This window comes from Pseudophryne corroboree, chromosome 3 (assembly GCF_028390025.1).
Source record: "Pseudophryne corroboree isolate aPseCor3 chromosome 3, aPseCor3.hap2, whole genome shotgun sequence".
In the NCBI taxonomy this organism is placed as follows: domain Eukaryota; kingdom Metazoa; phylum Chordata; class Amphibia; order Anura; family Myobatrachidae; genus Pseudophryne; species Pseudophryne corroboree.
The window spans coordinates 284,421,883-284,440,303 of NC_086446.1; the positions used below are offsets into that span (position 1 = coordinate 284,421,883).

The 18,421-nt window shown below is 43.8% G+C and overlaps 1 protein-coding gene across 4 annotated transcripts in view; it reads left to right on the plus strand.

Moving 5' to 3' along the window:
- The first annotated feature begins 5,001 nt into the window (after positions 1-5,001).
- KCNQ2 (potassium voltage-gated channel subfamily Q member 2) overlaps positions 5,002-18,421 on the plus strand; it is a 251,808-nt gene continuing 238,388 nt past the window's right edge. For all 4 annotated transcript variants that reach the window (XM_063959228.1, XM_063959230.1, XM_063959229.1 and 1 more), the window contains exon 1: positions 5,002-5,492. In XM_063959228.1, coding sequence (XP_063815298.1) covers positions 5,194-5,492 — 299 coding nt within the window. In that variant the 5' untranslated portion in view covers positions 5,002-5,193. The remainder of the gene's footprint in view (positions 5,493-18,421) is intronic.

Here is an 18,421-nt window from a genome sequence, read left to right on the forward strand (position 1 = left end):
TGTTGCAGCGTCCTTGATATAACCCAGCGTCAAGAGGATGCCATCCCTATCTAGGGTATCTATATCAGATGACAAGTTATCTGCCCACTTTTCGATAGCACTATTTACCCACGCAGACGCAATGACAGGTCGGAGTAGTGTACCCGTGGTCACATAAATGGACTTCAACGTAGTTTCTTGTTTACGATCTGCAGGATCCTTAAGGGCCACCGTGTCAGGTGACGGGAGAGCCACCTTTTTAGACAAACGAGACAAGGCCTTGTCCACGGTGGGGGGTGACTCCCACTTTTCCCTATCCGTCGAGGGAAACGGATAAGCTGCCATAATTCTTTTGGGAATCTGAAACTTTCTGTCAGGACCTTCCCAAACTTTTTCAAATAGCGTGTTCAGTTCATGAGAGGGAGGAAACGTTATCTCAGGTTTCCTTTCTTTATACATACAGACCCTTTTATCAGGGATAGCTGGGTCCTCGGTGATATGTAATACATCTTTAACCGCCACAATTATGTACTGAATGCTTTTAGCCAATTTTGGGTCTAACCTGGAATCGCTATAGTCGACACTGGAATCAGTGTCCGTGTCGGTATCAGTGTCTGCCAACTGGGCTAATGTATGTTTTTGTGACCCTGAGGGGACCTGACTTTGAAATAACATATCTTCCACAGATTTCTTCCATGCCTGGGTCTGCGACTCAGACTTATCTAGCCTCTTACTAATAAGAACCACATTAGCATTCAAAGCGTTCAACACATTTACCCAATCAGGTGTCGGCGGTGCCGACAGGGTCACCCCCGCAGCCGTCTGTGTCCCTAATACAGCCTCCTCCTGGGAAGAGCCTTCAGCCTCAGACATGTCAACACTCGTGCACCAAACACCCACAGACAGACGGGCATATAGGGGACAGACCCACAGTAAAGTCTGTCAGAGAGACACAGAGGGGATTTGCCAGCTCACAACCCTGCGCTGAGAAAACAGGTCTGAAAGTGCCAAGACAATGCTTCAGACCTATAGCGCTTTTATCACATATATATATTGCACCAATTATATGCCTCCCACCCCTCCCCCCCGTTTTGCGCCCCTGGTACTTGTCTGAGGAGGACCAGCGTCTCTGCTGTGGAGAGGAAATGGTGCTGTGAGGAATAAGCTCCGCCCCCTTAATGGCGCGCTTCTATCCCGCTTTTCTCAATATTTATACTGGCAAGGGTTGGGACAGTGCCGCGGCACTAATGTCCCCTCTTGCCAGTGGGCTTAATGAGGATGTTTTTTCAGCTGCCCAGGATGCCCCCCCGCGCCCTGCAATGCTGTGTGAGTGGGAGCTTGGCGCGCAGCGTCTGCCCGCTGCGCGGTACCTCATAAAATGCCGTCACTGCAGTTGAAGTCTTCTTTTCTTCGGTTACTCACCTGTTTTCTGACTTCTGGCTCTGAAAGGGGGTGACGGCAGGCTGTGGGAGCGAGCATCTGAGCGTACCCAGCGATCAAACTCTCGGGAGCTAATGGTGTCCTGTAGCGAGAAGCAGAGCCCTTGAACTCACTAGAAGTTGGTCATACTTCTCTCCCCTAAGTTCCACGAAGCAGGGAGGTTGTTGCCAGCAGCCTCCCTGAACATAAAAAACCTAACAAAAAAGTATTTTCAGAGAAACTCAGTAGAGCTCCCTGTAGTGCGTCCAGTCTCACTGGGCACAATTCTAAAACTGGAGTCTGGAGGAGGGGCATAGAGGAGCCAGTTCACACCCTTTCAAAGTCTTAAAGTGCCAATGTCTCGTGCGGATCCCGTCTATACCCCATGGTGACCCCAGCATCCTCTAGGACGTATGAGAAAGGTTATTACTTATTTTGATATATAAACATGTATTAGTTATATAAAGATGTATAGGTTATGTAAATTTTGCATAACTGATACATGTTTATGTATCAAAATAAGTAATAACCTTTTTCTTTTTTTTTTAACACAGCTCCTGAAGTGCCAGATATAAAATTATAGAATATGAGCTTAAAGGTGAACCAGGTAAAAATAGCCCTACAAGTAGGTGACTGTGAATTAAAATATTATAATTAGTGATGAGCGGATTCGGTTTTACTCGGTTTTACTCGGTTCTCAAAACCAAATCTTATTGGCTCACGGATGTCACGTGTTTTGGATAGCCAATAAGATTCGGTTTTGAGAACCGAGTAAAACCGAGTAAAACCGAATCCGCTCATCACTAATTATAATGTAAATTCAGGTATCAGCACAGCCACGTTGCCGGGCAGTGTAGAGAAAGCTTCCTCTCACTTTACTGGAGTCTCCCAGTTAGGTCCGGCATTACGTGTATCTGGCACTGCTGGGGTAATTTTGTGTATCTGGCACTGCTGAGGTCATTTTGTGTATCTGGCACTGCTGGGATCATTATGTGTATCTGGCACTGCTGTGGGTATTATGTGCATCTGGCACTGCTGCAGACATACAGTATGTGTATCTGGCACTGTGGGGGCATGTGTATATCTGGCACTGTGGAGGCATATGTGTTTCTGGCACTGCCGAGGGCATATGTGTATCTGGCACTGCACTACTGGGGTATATGTGTTTCTGGCACTCTACTGGGGTCATTATGTGTACCTGGCACTATTGGGGGCATATATATATATCTGCCAATGCACTGCTGGGGGCATATGTGTATCTGGCACTACTGGGGGCGTATGTTTATCTGGCACTGCACTACTGGGATCATTATGTGTATTTGGCACTGCACTACTTGGGTCATTATGTGTATATGGCACTGCACTACTGGGGTCATTATGTGTATCTGGCACTGCACTACTGGGGTCATTATGTGTATCTGGCACTCTACTGGGGTTATTATGCATATCTGGCACCCTGCTGGGGTCATTATGTGTATCTGGCAATCTACTGGGGTCATTATGCGTATCTGGCAATCTACTGGGGTTATTATGTGTATCTGGCACTATACTGGGGCCATTAGGTGTATCTAGCAGTGCTGGGGTCATTATATGTATCTGGCACTGCTGCAGGCATTATGTGTATCTGGCACTGCTGCGGACATATATGTATCTGGCACTGTGGGGGCATATGTGTATCTGGCACTGTGGGGGCATATGTATATTTGGCACTGCACTATTGGGGTCATTATGTGTATCTGACACTATTGGGACTATGTTTATTTGGTACTCTACTGGGGTCATTATGCGTATCTGGCACTCTACTGGGGTCACTATGCATATCTGGCAATCTACTGGGGTCATTTTGTGTATCTGGGGGATCTGGTCTGAAGATCGACAGTGTCTAGGTCGACAATGTTTAGGTCAGCCACTATAGGTCGACAATCACTAGGTCGACATGTTTTCAAGGTCGACAGGATTTCTAGGTCGACATGTTCTAGTTCGACAGGTCAAAAGGTCGACATAAGTTTTTCCATTTTTTTTACTTTTTTTGAACTTTTTCATACTTAACGATCCACGTGGACTACGACTGGAACGGTAACCTGTGCCGAGCGCAGCGGTAGCGGAGCGAGGCACCTTGCCCAAAACATGGCGAGCGAAGTGAGCCATGCTAGGGGACACCGTGCACTAATTGGGATTCCCAGTCACTGTACGGAGAAAACGACACTAAAATAACATGAAAAACTCATGTCGACCTTTTGACCTGTCGACCTAGAACATGTCGACCTAGAAACCCTGTCGACCTTCAAACCCTGTCGACCTAGTGACTGTCGACCTACAGTGGTCGACCTAAACATTGTCGACCTAGACACTGTCAATCTAATGACCCACACCCTCTGGCTCTATAGAGTGGTCATTATGTGTATCTGGAACTATACTGGGGTCATTATGTGTATCTGGCACTATACTGGAACGTTATGTGTATCTGACACTATACTGGGGACATCATGTGTAAGGCTGCTAATTGTGTGTAGAGGGGTGTGTGAAAATATATATATTTATAGTTTGATATAATGATATGAAGTGGGGTGGCGTGGCCTGCCCACTTTCCCTGGAGTGAAGGCACGCACATTGATGGCAGGGGGGTGGGGGGTGCTTCAAAATTTCTTGCTCAGTGTGCTAGTAGGCCTGGAGCTGACCCTGAATATTACGAGGTCATCGTCTGCTAGGGTGCGTTGAGGTGCAGTCATTGCAGTCATTGCGGTGTGCGGTGTATGCCGCATATACAAGTAAGTCAATTCCAGTGGTATATATAGATATATAGAGATAGATGGATAGATAGATAGATAGATAGATAGATAGATAGATAGAAAAAAATTTTGCATGTAGGAAAACTACTGACAGCTCTTCCAAACTCTAAATATATCGCGATCAACCTTCTCACTGAAGTACAACTTCTAGCTGGATTTACAGTACCATTTTATGGGGTCTATTCATGAAGCAGTGAAAAGTGTGGAGAAGTGAGCTAGTGGAGAAGTTGCTGATGGCAACCAATCAGCATTGAAGTAACATTTATAATTTGCATACTATAAAATTATACAGAGCAGCTGATTGGTCGCCATGGGCAACTCCTCCACTGGCTCACGTCTCCACTCTTTTCACTGCTTCATGAATAGACCCCTAATAAAGGAGGACCCAATGTGTACTAACAAAGCCTCGTCAAATTCATTCATTTTTAAGCAAAGTTTAATTAACCATTTCCAGGAAACATTTCTTCTAATGCTCACATTTATTAGCTGTAATAAACGTTTCATTTATGGAGAGCAGAAACGAAGCTGAAGTTAGCAGAAATGTACTTAAAAGGTAATACATTATTAGTGAAATGCAGACCAATATATTAGCTCAGCCTCACACAAATCACCTACAGTATTTATATTGGATCTTGGAGTAAGAGTGTATTCAGCAGCAAAATCATTACCTGACTAGTTGTTGTGTGCCTATCTCCATTTACCTGCAACCCACACATAACTGACCGGTTGCACCGAACAGCAGACTCTATTGTTCCTGCAGCAAGTACAGTATAGGTTAGTTGAAGCAAAGAGTTAAAAGATGGATAAGTGGGTGTGGCCTCTGGGTGTGGGAGGAGCCTGGGCACCAGGGACCGGATTGCAGACATTCAGCGATCAGCATCAGCAGCTTCCAATACAATTTCATTGTCGATCGCCCTCCAGCAACCAGTGCTATGAGTCCCCCACCCGGAGAAACCCCACCAGCCGGTGGCCGGAGCTATGAGCCCCGGTGAGACCGCCACACACCATGGTGCAGAAATCCCGCAATGGAGGGGTCTACCCCGGCCCCGCCGGAGAGAAGAAGCTGAAGGTGGGCTTTGTGGGGCTGGACCCCGGGGCCCCGGAATGCAGCAGGGACGGGGCTCTCCTCATTGACGGCTCCGATCACACCACGAAGAGGAGCAGCATCCTCAGCAAGCCCCGATCTACCGTAGCCGGTACCGGGAAGCCCCCCAAGCGCAACGCCTTTTACCGCAAGCTGCAGAATTTCCTGTACAATGTGCTGGAGAGACCCCGGGGCTGGACCTTCATATACCATGCCTACGTGTGAGTACCGCCGGGGGCACAGAGCCAGTGGGGCACAGCACAGTGGTGGCACCTTTTGTTAGGTGCAGGCAGTACATAAATGGGTGCACGGCGGATTTGATAAATAGGTGAACTGAACAATAATTGGGCTATGTTACTGTATAGGACAGGTCTGGTATATGGGGTATATGTGTTGCTTGCTATGTTCATGAAAAATAATTTGTTGCTGCCAGTTACATGTTCCTTACTTGGCCTGTATATATCATACCTGTTTGTGAGTACAATTTGGGGTACTACAACAGAATCACACAAGTGCACTGATAAATGCACATCGTGTGTCACATCTGTGAAGTTCATTACACAGGTGGCGTCCTGTAGTAATATACCACCTATATCAGCAATAAGACAAACAGAATGGAGACGACTACAACATTTGGGGACAGCTCAGAGACTCCCATAGCTTTACCTCGGCTCCTTGCCATGCCATAGTGGCAATACAGAGAGAAGGCTGCAAAAGTTAGGTGCGCCATAGACAACATGAGGCTTGTCATTCATAGATTGTGTCCCTAGGTATGTGCAGAGTGGGAGACCAGGGTGATTTTAGTGTTATATGCAAGTGATGTGTAATCCCACAAACCAGTGTGTGTGTGTGTGTGTGTGTTTTTATATAAATATATATATATATATATATGTGTATGTATGTATGTATATAGAGCGCACATAGTAGATATCTGTCTAGCAGTTTCTATTAAAGCGTATACACGTAAAAAAAGGCTGGAACATTGTGGAATGTGGACACCGAAGTTGCTACTGTTTGTGTTTAGGTAACAGAAGTGGGTTATGTTAGAGCAGGGGTTCTCAAACTCGGTCCTCAGGACCCCACACAGTGCATGTTTTGCAGGTAACCCAGCAGGTGCACAGGTGTATTAATTGCTCACAGACACATTTTAAAAGGTCCACAGGTGGAGCTGATTATTTCACTTGCGATTCTGTGAGGAGACCTGCAAAACATGCACTGTGTGGGGTCCTGAGGACCGAGTTTGAGAACCTGTGTGTTAGAGTATACAAATGGGGGTGTCTTCAAGTTGGTATCACTCATGGTTTAGAGGCTTATTGGGGATATGTTATTGACTTGTATAATAATCTGTAGACTTTGTTTTTAACATGCTTGTGTCTTGCGTGACAGCTTTGGCTGAAGTCAAACATCCACCTACACACAGATGTTCGATGATGGCTCCTTTGTGTCTGCCTTCATATTAAAACAAGATTAGAGAGTGGGTTATTAGTACAGACCAGCAATATATCAATATTTAGTATATTGCATTATCCTGTCTGTTCTGGGTAGTGAGGTTATATTCCGTTATGTTGTCATTCTCTAAGAGGTGGAAAGTATAAGTACCCCAGAGAGTTTCTGCAGCATAGACTGTTAATGTTACATGCCATTCATCTTACTGCATAGACTCTTTATAGATATCTTCATAGAGTACTGCAATATATAGCAAGCAGGTATTATGCAGCACATTACCTATCATTAATCCATATAATTAGCTGCCTCTTTACAACCACACCCTAGGATGTTATCCTGGTCCTTCCTTATGCTGAAGAACATGATTCTCCAGCCAAAACTGCATTCCAAAGACCAAATCCATCTGATTTTGATAATATCGCTTTAGATAATGATATGTATCTGAAGATGTCCCATATCTTGCTCCATGTGATGTAATAGTCCAGTGCTGGGCAGAGCTGATCTGCTGTCACATGTAGTGCCTAATGCCATATCAGTCATCATTTTGACTGTGCCCAGCTGCCAGCTCATGGTAGATTTGCAACCAGTAGAGACAGGGTAGATTGCATATTGTCTGTGCTTTAACCACTCCTACCATTCCTAGACACAAAAGCAGAACCTTCCATTGAAAACATCTTGGCATGTTACAGCTTAGTCTCTTACATGTGGTGAGAGGAGCCGAAAGCCAAACGTTTCCATGTATTACAGAAAATGTCAGAAGATCATCTGTGATAGAGAGAGCAGTGCGTAGACTCAGCCATTTCCCCGTCTATCAGACAGATTGTTACAGAACATTCTTTGCACATTTGGCTCATTCATGCAGTTGGAATGGCTATGGAATTGTTCTTCCCCTATCAGTGGCTGTCTGCTTCACGCGGTGGGTTTTTGTATAGTCACACATTGCATTACTCCCTAATCCACACAATGATCAATACTGTTCATTGTAGAGCATTGGCTGATGTGAAATGTCTCAATGTATTTGTGTTTCCTGCGCTGTGCATGGATGTGGTCATTTTTATGGAGACCATTCTGTGAAGTAAACAATAATTCAGTTGTAATGGAAAGGTATTCCACCCCTCCCCATACTTGGGACATAAATATATTTAGTTTGTATGGATGAATGAGACAACAGCAGCATTACAAATTAGGACAGGCATCATGTAGGAATCATTTGAAAGAACAGAATTTCCAAAAATATTAAAGATGCCCCTGGAATGGGGAATAAAATATCCTGCCACCTGTTCACAATGCAGGCAGTCATTTTGTGGTCTGCAGACTCTGCACTAGTGACATCCTTGTGCCTCCAGCCTCTGTGATACTTCAAATGTTGACAGTTTACACAACGCAGAGCTCTGTTGCCTTGTCAGCATTTGGAGCATTTGTAAGTACAGGCCGGAGGTACTTGAATGCAGCTATGAGCACCACCATTTCTTACTAAAAAGGATATAGACCCTAAAGCTGTATTTTGTCATGCCTCAGTGATGTCACTAGTTCTTAGTGAATTAATAGCCAAAATAAATATTGGTTCGGGTGATGAAGTGACTGTCTTCAATGTGTAAGAAATAAGTACATTTAAATATGCATTGATTTTCATTATGTATCTATAAAGGGGAGTTTGGAACACTGCATTCTCAAAATAAACAGACTGCCTGACATGATCATAATACATCTCTGTTGTATTCTATAAAGACATAGAATGGTCTCTCCAACATAACTTAAGCACCTGACATTTTCATAATACAATTGTATTACTTGCTGCCCAAATGTAGGACATTCTACTACCCAACATGATGTGATCATATGTATGTGCGTATATATATATATATGAGTATATAATTCAATGCTTTTATAATCTTTACAGACATGTTATATTTGTTATCTCTCTCCAAGACTTGATACATCCAGGCCCGGCGACAGGGGGGGTCAAAGGGGACACCTGTACGGGCCCCAAAGGTCAGAGGGGCCCCAAGCATCAGGGACACAAAAAAACGGAGCCGCAGCACCTGTTGATGATTTCTAAACGGACTGCTCCACTCGGCCGCTAATTAACTTTATTTAATCACCAAACCGCAAACACCCCTTCCCCCGTTACAGTCTCACTTGGTCCAGTCCCGGTGTGATGATGCTGACGTCCTTACACTGTGATGCATCGGCCATTCCCCGTCACTTGCTGCTGCCGCACAGCACCATGCCCAGCGCTGCAGTGTTATCCCGAGCTCTAACTACTCATACTCCTTTCAACAGTGGTGCTCCTCGGCGGCAAGCAGTACCAGTACAGAGAAGGATGATGCGGTGCTGTGCAGAGTGTACATAATAACACTGTAATCGGAGGGGCATTATTTTTGCCAGGCAGGTTGCTGTGTGACTTATGGTGCTGCTACATGTGGCTATAACTCGGTGCACACTATGGCCTATGTAACACACAAACTGACTAGGACAGAACCGAGTATATCAGATCATTGTAATGGAAGGGGAATTATTATTATCAGGCAGGTTGCTGTGTGACTTGTGGTGCAGCTACATGTGAGTATAACTTGGTGCACACTATGCACCAAGTTATACCCACAGGTAGCAGCACTACAAGTCACACAACAACCTGCCTGGTAAAACTATTAATAATAATTCTGCCCAGTCCATTACAGTGACCTGATATACTCTGATTACAGTGTTATTATGTATACTGTACACAGTACCATGCCTTTATCTGTGCTAGTAATGCTTGGTGCCACCGAGGAGCAGCACTGTTGAAAGGAGCAGCAACAGTTACATCACTTCCACCTGTCTAGCAGCAGGACCCAGGCACAGAGGAGGGAGCCACTGTAGTGACGGCACCAACACCTGTATTGCAGCACGATCCCAACACAGCGGACCCCCGCATAGCATGGAAACTGTGCATTCCATCGGGGGAGCCTCTGGAGTGAGCACATCTACCTGAGGGCAGTCAGACTGTCCCACAGAGAGCGTGCAAGTGAGATCTGCAGTGCTGAACCATCTCTTCGGGGTACGAGAAGACGTCTGTAGGGTAAGATAGGCCAAATTTTCTTTTAAAGACCCTGCACATTCTTTGGTACACATTTTATGCCATTATACATTTTTATAAAACATTTTTTATATATTATATACAAACACATTAATTTAATATACATCTTAAAAACAGATTTTATATATGATCTATAGCTCTACCTTATACTGTATGTACATGCAGAAGAGGGATGTTTGGAGGAGGGGATGAGGAGGGGGGCTCGAGGGTGGTTATGGGCAGGGCCCCATAGAAATCAGTGTACCGGGCCCCAAGATTTCTGTTGCCGGCCCTGGATACATCTCTCCCATTACCTGCACAGCTAACTGCATGAGTTTCCTAATCAGAATGATTTGGATCCCAGGGTTTCATTCTAAGTGACCATATGAATAATTAAGGATTATCTGCTGGCATAAATTGGCAGCAAAAGATGTCTAGGTTCAGTGCTACCATTTGGCAAACCTAGTAGGTTGCCTATCACACCAATAGGGGGTTCCTAAAAGCAATGGATGGATGACAATGTTACTCATTTGGGCGGGAAGCATAAATGGTCATTTTGTGGTCAAACCTCCAAAAATGCAGTTTTCTATGGTTTGGCCGCATTTGCATTCTGGAGCTTGCAATCTGTAGGTAACACCATCTTTAGATGTTACCTAATAGAAACCTAGGGGCTTCCTTTCGCATTTTGCACTGAGAGGGATCTCTCCCAGTGTCCCCTGTGGCGTGTGCACCATACAATGCATGCACAGAAGAACTGCTGGGTTTAAAACCCTTAAAACCCCACACCGCAAAGGACAGCCCTTATCAGGAGAGCTGTCCTTTGCTTAAATCTTCATACATAGGGCATTAACAAACACCGATATATGCATGTAATCATTGGCGGGATAGTGTTTTTAATGCCCCACACAGAGCACCACCTGCAGACTTGAAGGAAAACAGCTAGCAGTTTCTTACTGTGTCAAAATGCACCCTCACTGCCTACGCCAAGCGTTCACAGATTGGGTTTGGGGTCTCACAGGACCTGAGCCAGTAGTGGATTCACTCTTACCGTCAGCAACCGGTAAGCGGCGCGCGCGGGGGGGGGGATGGATATGTTTAGGCTGCGCGGGGGGGGGGGGTTAGGGTCAAGCTGTGGGCCGGTGGGGCTAGGTTTAGGCTGTGGGGAGGGGTTTTGGGGTTTAGGTTAAGGCTGCAAGAAAGGTGCCAGGGAAGGTAAGGGTTAGGCTGCAGGGGGGAGGGACAAGCTTAGGTTTAGGCTGCAAGAAAGGTGGATTAGGGTTAGGGGGCCTTTGGATGAAGGTAAGTATACTTGCCCCTGTCTGGATTCTGATCATCAGGATGCAGCAGTCAGTATTCTGACCACCAGCATCCCATAGGCATTTTGATCCCAACCCTGACGAACAAATGGTACAGGAAAACAACTTGAAAATGAACAAATTGTTTTCCTCCTGCCAGTTATGTACCTGTAACGAAAGTACAGGAAACTATTGAAAACAAACTGCTTTCCCGAAAAGCACAGATACACCAGAGACCTCCTAGGGGCCATTTCCATGGAAGTGCTGTAACCAAAGTCTATGTTATTTCACTATTAATACCGCAAAAGAAAACTGCAAAACTACAAGACATTGGCCCTCATTCCGAGTTGTTCGCTCGCTAGCTGCTTTTAGCAGCATTGCACACGCTAAGCCGCCGCCCTCTTGGAGTGTATCTTAGCTTAGCAGAATTGCGAACGAAAGATTAGCAGAATTGCGAATAGAAATTTCTTAGCAGTTTCTGAGTAGCTCCAGACTTACTCCTACATTGCGATCAGTTCAGTCAGTTTCGTTCCTGGTTTGACGTCACAAACACACCCAGCGTTCGTCCAGACACTCCCCCGTTTCTTCAGACACTCCCGCGTTTTTCCCATAAACGCCAGCGTTTTTTCACACACGCCCAGAAAACGGCCAGTTTCCGCCCAGAAACACCCACTTCCTGTCAATCACACTACGATCACCAGAACGATGAAAAATCCTTGTTATGCCGTGAGTAAAATACCTAACTTTTGTGTAAAATAACTAACCGCATGCGCTCTGCGAACCTTGCTCATACGCAGTAAGCGACTAATTGCAATATAGCGATTGGGCTATATTCTGAGTTGATCGCAGCAGCAAATTTGTTAGCAGTTGGGCAAAACCATGTGCACTGCAGGGGGGCAGATATAACATTTGCAGAGAGAGTTAGATTTAGGTGGGTTATTTTGTTTCTGTACAGGGTAAATACTGGCTGCTTTATTTTTACACTGCAATTTAGATTTCAGTTTGAACACACCACACCCAAATCTGACTCTCTCTGCACATGTTATATCTGCCCCCCCTGCAGTGCACATGGTTTTGCCCAACTGCTAACAAATTTGCTGCTGCGATCAACTCGGAATTACCCCCATTACCTGCTGTGTACTGACCATTATCAAAAAAGCCTCACCAGACCTCCTGCAAAGAAATGACAATTTAATATCCCATCTCCTAGTCACTGAAGATAGTGATTCCTTATCCAGTCCTTTACATAGTAACTGCATTTTTCCCTTTAAAATACCTTCAAACACATCTTAAATATAAATACATTTAAGTACAGTATGTAATCCTACAACCGTGCATAGAGCACTACATATAACATAGTTTTTGAGGTTAAAAAAAGACAATTTGTCCATCGAGTTCAACCTATTAGTCTTAGAATATTGCAGTATAGTAGATCACTAATGTTAACTTTGGTGAATGTTTAACTGTTATGTTCATTCCTCTTTTTTTTTATAGTTATTTTATTATTAAAGTGCATGATTTACCCACCTTAACCCTGAATATCCTTATCCGTTAGGAATTTATCTAGCCCATTCTTAAAAGTAGTGACCGAGTCCGCCATTACTACTTTCTCAGGCAAAGAAATCCAAGTATGTACTGCCCTTACTGTGCAGAAACCCTTCCGTCTCAGGGGTATATTCAATTAAAGTCGGATCCATTCCGACATGTATTTATCAGAATGGATCCGACAACCCCTATTCAATCCCATCTTAATTCGACTTTTTCAAGTCGAATTGAGATGAGACGCAGAGGAGGAGAAGGGGGGCGAGCCGCGGGGGGACACCCGGCGGGCATACAGGGAAGATCAGCGCTACAGTAGCACTGCAGCAGGATGTTACTCAGCCGCCCGACCTCACGGCAGCTTCAGCTCCAGCGTGCTGGAGCTGGGTGGAAGCTGCCGTGAGGTCGGGCAACTGAGTGACATCTTGCTGCAGCGCTACTGTAGCGCTGATCTCCCCTGTATGCCCGCCGGCTGTCCCCCCGTCTCCCTGCAGTTCTCCCCCCTCTCCTCCTCTGGGTCCGCATCTCAGTCCGACATCTTTTGATGTCGGACTGAGATGGTCGAAAAGGGGGCCAAAACCTGTCGGTTTTGTCCCCGTTTTCGACACAAGCACGTGGAACGGCAGCTATTCTGCCGATCCACGTGCTTTTCGACAAGTCAAATTCATCGACTTGTCGAAAAATTTAGGGATATATTGAATAGGTCGAATCAGGATTCGACCTTAAAAAGTCGAAAACTGCCGTCTTTTCGACAGACGGCAGTTTTCGACTTCAATTGAATATACCCCTCAGAGTGCTAAATCTTTTCTCCTCTAGCCTAAGCCGGTGTCCCCGTGTCCTTTGTTGTGATCTTACCAAAAATAAATCCCCCACTAGCTCTGTGTATTGACCACTTATATATTTGTAAATATTAATCATGTCCCCTCTTAATCTCCTTTTTTCCAGTTTAAACATACCTAGCCTATCAAGCCTTTCCTCGTATTCTAGCGTCTACATACCCTTAATCAGTTTGGTTGCCCGTCTTTGAACCTTTTCTAGTTCCAGGATGTCCTTTTCATACTGTGTTGCCCATAGTTGTGCACAGTATTCGAGATGTAGCCGCACCAGTGATTTGTACAATGGGAGTATAAAACTCTCATCCCTTGCATCAATTCCACGCTTTATGCATGCTAATACCTTGTTTGCCTGTTTTGCTTCATTCCTTCTTTGGGTACTACTGCTAAGTTTGTTATCAATGTGACCACCTAAATCTTTTTCCACTATAGAATCCCCTAGTTTCTACCCATTTAGTATGTAGGTAGTGTTTCTGTTCTTGCTACCAAAGTGCATTACCTTACATTTGTCTATGTTAAACCGTATCCTCCATTTTGCTGCCCATGTTTCTAATCTAAATAGGTCTTTCTGTAGACACTTGGCATCCCCCTCCGAATTTATAAACGTACACAGTTTGGTATCATCTGCAAAAATTAACACTGTACTCTTTAGACCAGTGATGGCTAACCTTGACACTCCAGCTGTTGAACTACACATCCCAGCATGCTCTGCATCAGTTTTAGCATGGCCAAATATCAAAACTGTAGCAGGGCATGCTGGAATATGTAGTTCAACAACAGCTGGAGTGTCAAGGTTAGCCATCACTGCTCTAGACCCATATCTAGATCATTTATGAAAATGTTAAACAATAGTGGTCCAAGTACAGACCCTTGTGGCACACCACATAGTACTTCAGTCCAATTTGAAAAAGTTCCATTTACCACCACTCGCTGCTCTCTTTGATCCAACCAACTTCTAACCCAAGTGCATATTGTGCTCCCTAGCCCACGTTCTCTTAATTTGTATATGAGTCTCATGTGAGGTAGTGTATCGAAAGCTTTGGCAAAGTCTAAAAAGATTACATCCACCTCTTTACCCTGATCTAGGTTTGCACTAACCATTTCATAAAAAGCCTATAAAGTTAGTTTGACATGATCTATCCTTCACAAATTCGTGTTTGTTCCTATTAATAACTTTATTGGTTTCGAGGAACTCCTGTATTCTATCCCTTAAAATACCTTCCAGTACTTTCCTAACTATAGATGTAAGACTTACTTGTCTGTAATTACCCGGTTCAGATTTACTCCCCTTTTTAAATATCGTCACTACTTCCGCTATATGCCAGTCTTTGGGGACCATGCCTGATGTAAGTGAGTCAATAAAAATCAAGTATAGGGGTCTTGTTAATTCGGAGTGTAGCTCCATGAGAACTCTTGGGTGAATTCCGTCTGGACCAGGTGATTTATTCATCTTAATTTTTTTAAATCGATCTCTGACTACTTCCTCACTTAAATAAGCATTAAGCTGTGGGTCATTAAAGTTGCTGAGGTTATGCGTTAATAATGACATCGGGTCCTCTCTTGTGAATACTGATGAGAAAAACACGTTTAATTTTTCTGCTATGTCATTGTTGTCTTTGATTAGGACGCCCAAATTGCTTTTTAAAGGACCTATACTCTTTCTTTACTCTTTTGCTGTTGATGTATTTAAAAAACTTTTTGGGGTTTGATTTACTTTCCTTTGCTATTAGCTTTTCTGTTTCTATTTTAGACGCTCTGATTTCTTTTTTGCATACTTTGTTACAATCCTTGTAGTACTGGAATGACTCCGCCTTCCCATCTGATTTATATGTTTTGAATGCTCGCCTCTTTTGGCCATTAGTTCCTTAATCTTTTTGTTAAGCCACATTGGTTTGAAATTATTACTCCTTCGTTTGCTTCCTATGGGAATTAACTTACGAGTATAACTAGCGAGCAACGTTTTTAATACATCCCATTTTTCTGTAGTATTCTTGCCTTGAAACAATATATCCCATTCAATGTCACTTAAAGCTTCTCTCATCATGTCAAAGTTATCTTTGCTAAAGTTTAGGGTCTTAGTTGGGCCTATGTAGGGCTGCCTTTGAAAACTGATGTTGAATGTTACCATATTGTGGTCGCTGTTTCCGATGGGCTCCCCTACTCTAATATTTTATATCAAATCCCCATTGTTAGTTAGGTCTAAGATTGCGATGTACCTAGTTGGTTCCTCAATTAGTTGAAGTAAGTAGTGATCATTTAGTGTGTTTAAAAACCCATTACCCCTAGCAGTATCACATGAATCATTTGTCCAATTAATCTCTGGATAGTTAAAATCTCCCATCGCTATTACTTCTCCTAATTCTGACGCTTTTTCGATTTGCTTCAGTAACAATTCCTCATCAGACACATTAATATCAGGCGGTTTGTAGCATATCCCTATAAGTATATTTTTCAGTCCCTTTCCCCCGCATGCAATTTCTACCCATAAAGTCTCAATAGTATTTATGGTCCCATCACAAATGTCTTCCTTTTATATCAGGTTTTAAAAAAAGTTTTACATAGAGACATACCCCTCCGCCCCTTTTATTTAGTCTGTCTCTCCTGAACAGCGTGTAACCCTCCAGGTTAGCTGTCCAATCATGAGATTTGTCCCACCAAGTTTCAGTAATACCTATAATATCATACTATTTGCTGCAATGACTTCTAGTTACCCCTTTTTCCTTGTAAGACCTATAGCGTTTACATACATACAATTAAGATAAGTATTCCCTCTAATGCTAGGAACTTTATTTTCTATATGCACTATTGGCGATCCATGTTCGATCCATTGGCGATCCAATACCCTTGCTGGCTGCTTTTTCCCTCCCCCCCTCTCCACCCCCATTCAGCTCACTACCTCCATCCTTACTATTCTCACTGCTTGACCCACAGTTTCTAGCTAAACCCTCCCTCCAGGTACCTAGTTTAAAATCTCCTCCTTCTAACCATCCCTAACCCCCCCCCTCCCCCCCAGTGCTGCCCCCTCCTCATTCAGGTGCAATCCATCGCGACAAAAAAATGGCACCTGACTGAGAAGTTCACGCAGTGTTCTATGAACACAAACCCCTCTTTCCTACACCAGTCTCTAAACTACACATGTACCTCCCTAATCTCCCTCTGCCTCCCTGGACTAGCACGTGGCACAGGTAATATTTCAGAAAACATTACCCTAGATGTCCTTGCTTTTAGTTTCTGGCCTACATCCCTATAATCTTTCTTAAGGACATCCCACCTACCTCTAACTTTGTCATTGGTGCAACGTGCACCAAGACCGCCGGGTCGTACCCAGTCTCCCCTAACAATCTTTCTACCTGGTTCGCAATGTGTCTTACCCGAGCACCTGGGAGACAACAGACTGTACTGCAATCACGGTCCCAGTAGCAGATTGCCCTGTCTGTCTTCCTGATAATAGAATCCCCTACCACCACAGTCTGACTAGGTACCTTGCTTTCTTTTATGCCATCTGTGCTGGAGGGACCGCTCCATGTTAGAACACATTTTAAACCATACATTTACAGTACATGGATCCTAGCACCAATTCGGCCATTTAGATAATAGTGAACACGACACAAGTTTATCATGTGGGACGGGCCTCCGGCCACACTTACATGTACAGCTTCCATCGTTTGATCCTCAATGTCTGTTATACTGGGAACGTGCCACTTGCCTATGATATTACAGCCAACACCACACTTCCATACTGAGAAGCAGAGGATGTTACCAAGCCACCGTCATGATGGATCCCAGTTATGATCCAACCTAAATTTCCTACTGTCTGTTATATATTACGCTGATATTTAAATCATTCACATGAGTCCCTGTCCCATTGGAGCTTACTGTCTAATTTTTTTACCACACAAATACACACAGTGAGGGGTTCATTCTGTCATCCGCCAATAATGTGCCATTATTTTTGTGGATTGTGGGAGGAACCTGAAAGGCCTGTAGAAAACCTTCAGGAAGGTCATAAACATCCTGGCCAGTATCAAACTCATGGACCAGTGCTAACCACTGTGCCACCCTGATTCAGCTATTTAGTGTCTATTCACTGTAAAATGACAAGCTGGCTGGCTAAATAACTATAAGTGGGCAACTTTAAACCACTCAAAGTAGACATCTGAAAGCATGTATAATATTGTATTTAAATGAAGTGAAATAATGTAACTGAACAAATTTTGAACATAAAGGTATAAGTGGGGGTTTTTTCTCGCAAGAAAAGTTCTATTGTATGTTATTTGCAAGGAGTGGTATAAATAGGGCATTTATCTTGCTAATATTTGAACACCTTTGCAGTCTGCACAATTTTTTACATTACAGAAGCAACAAATGGTGATAAAATACACAAAAATGCTCAGCCTGTACAACACTCTTCAATTTATTGTGTATCATACAAGTGCTGAAAACACTTCCTACTCAATGAAAGAATTGGAGGCTCTGCAGAATTTGGACAGCTCACAGTGCTGAATCTGTGCACCATATGATACAGTACATGTGTCCTGTGTCCTAGAAAAAAAAAGAGATTTGTTTTTTTTCTTTCTCCACTATTAGATACATAGAAATCAGTTTAAGCAGAATATTACTCGGATAGAATATACATTGTATACTCTCATACAAAGCAGCCAGTGAAAGAAGAAAATAAGAGACTGAACACTGTGAACAGAGGAAACCAGATAAAATAATTTTCAAGTCGCTTTATAGGCCTACTGAACTCCCAGCAATGGGGGTAATTCCAAGTTGATCGCAGCAGGAAATTTTTTTAGCAGTTGGGCAAAACATGTCCACTGCAGGGGGAGCAGATATAACATTTGCAGAGAGAGTTATAGGCCCTACACACTGGCCGATTTGTTTGAAAGATATGAACGATCTCGTTCATAAATGAACGAGAACTCGTTCATATCTTTCAGTGTGGAGGCTCCAGCGATGAACGATGCACGGCCCCG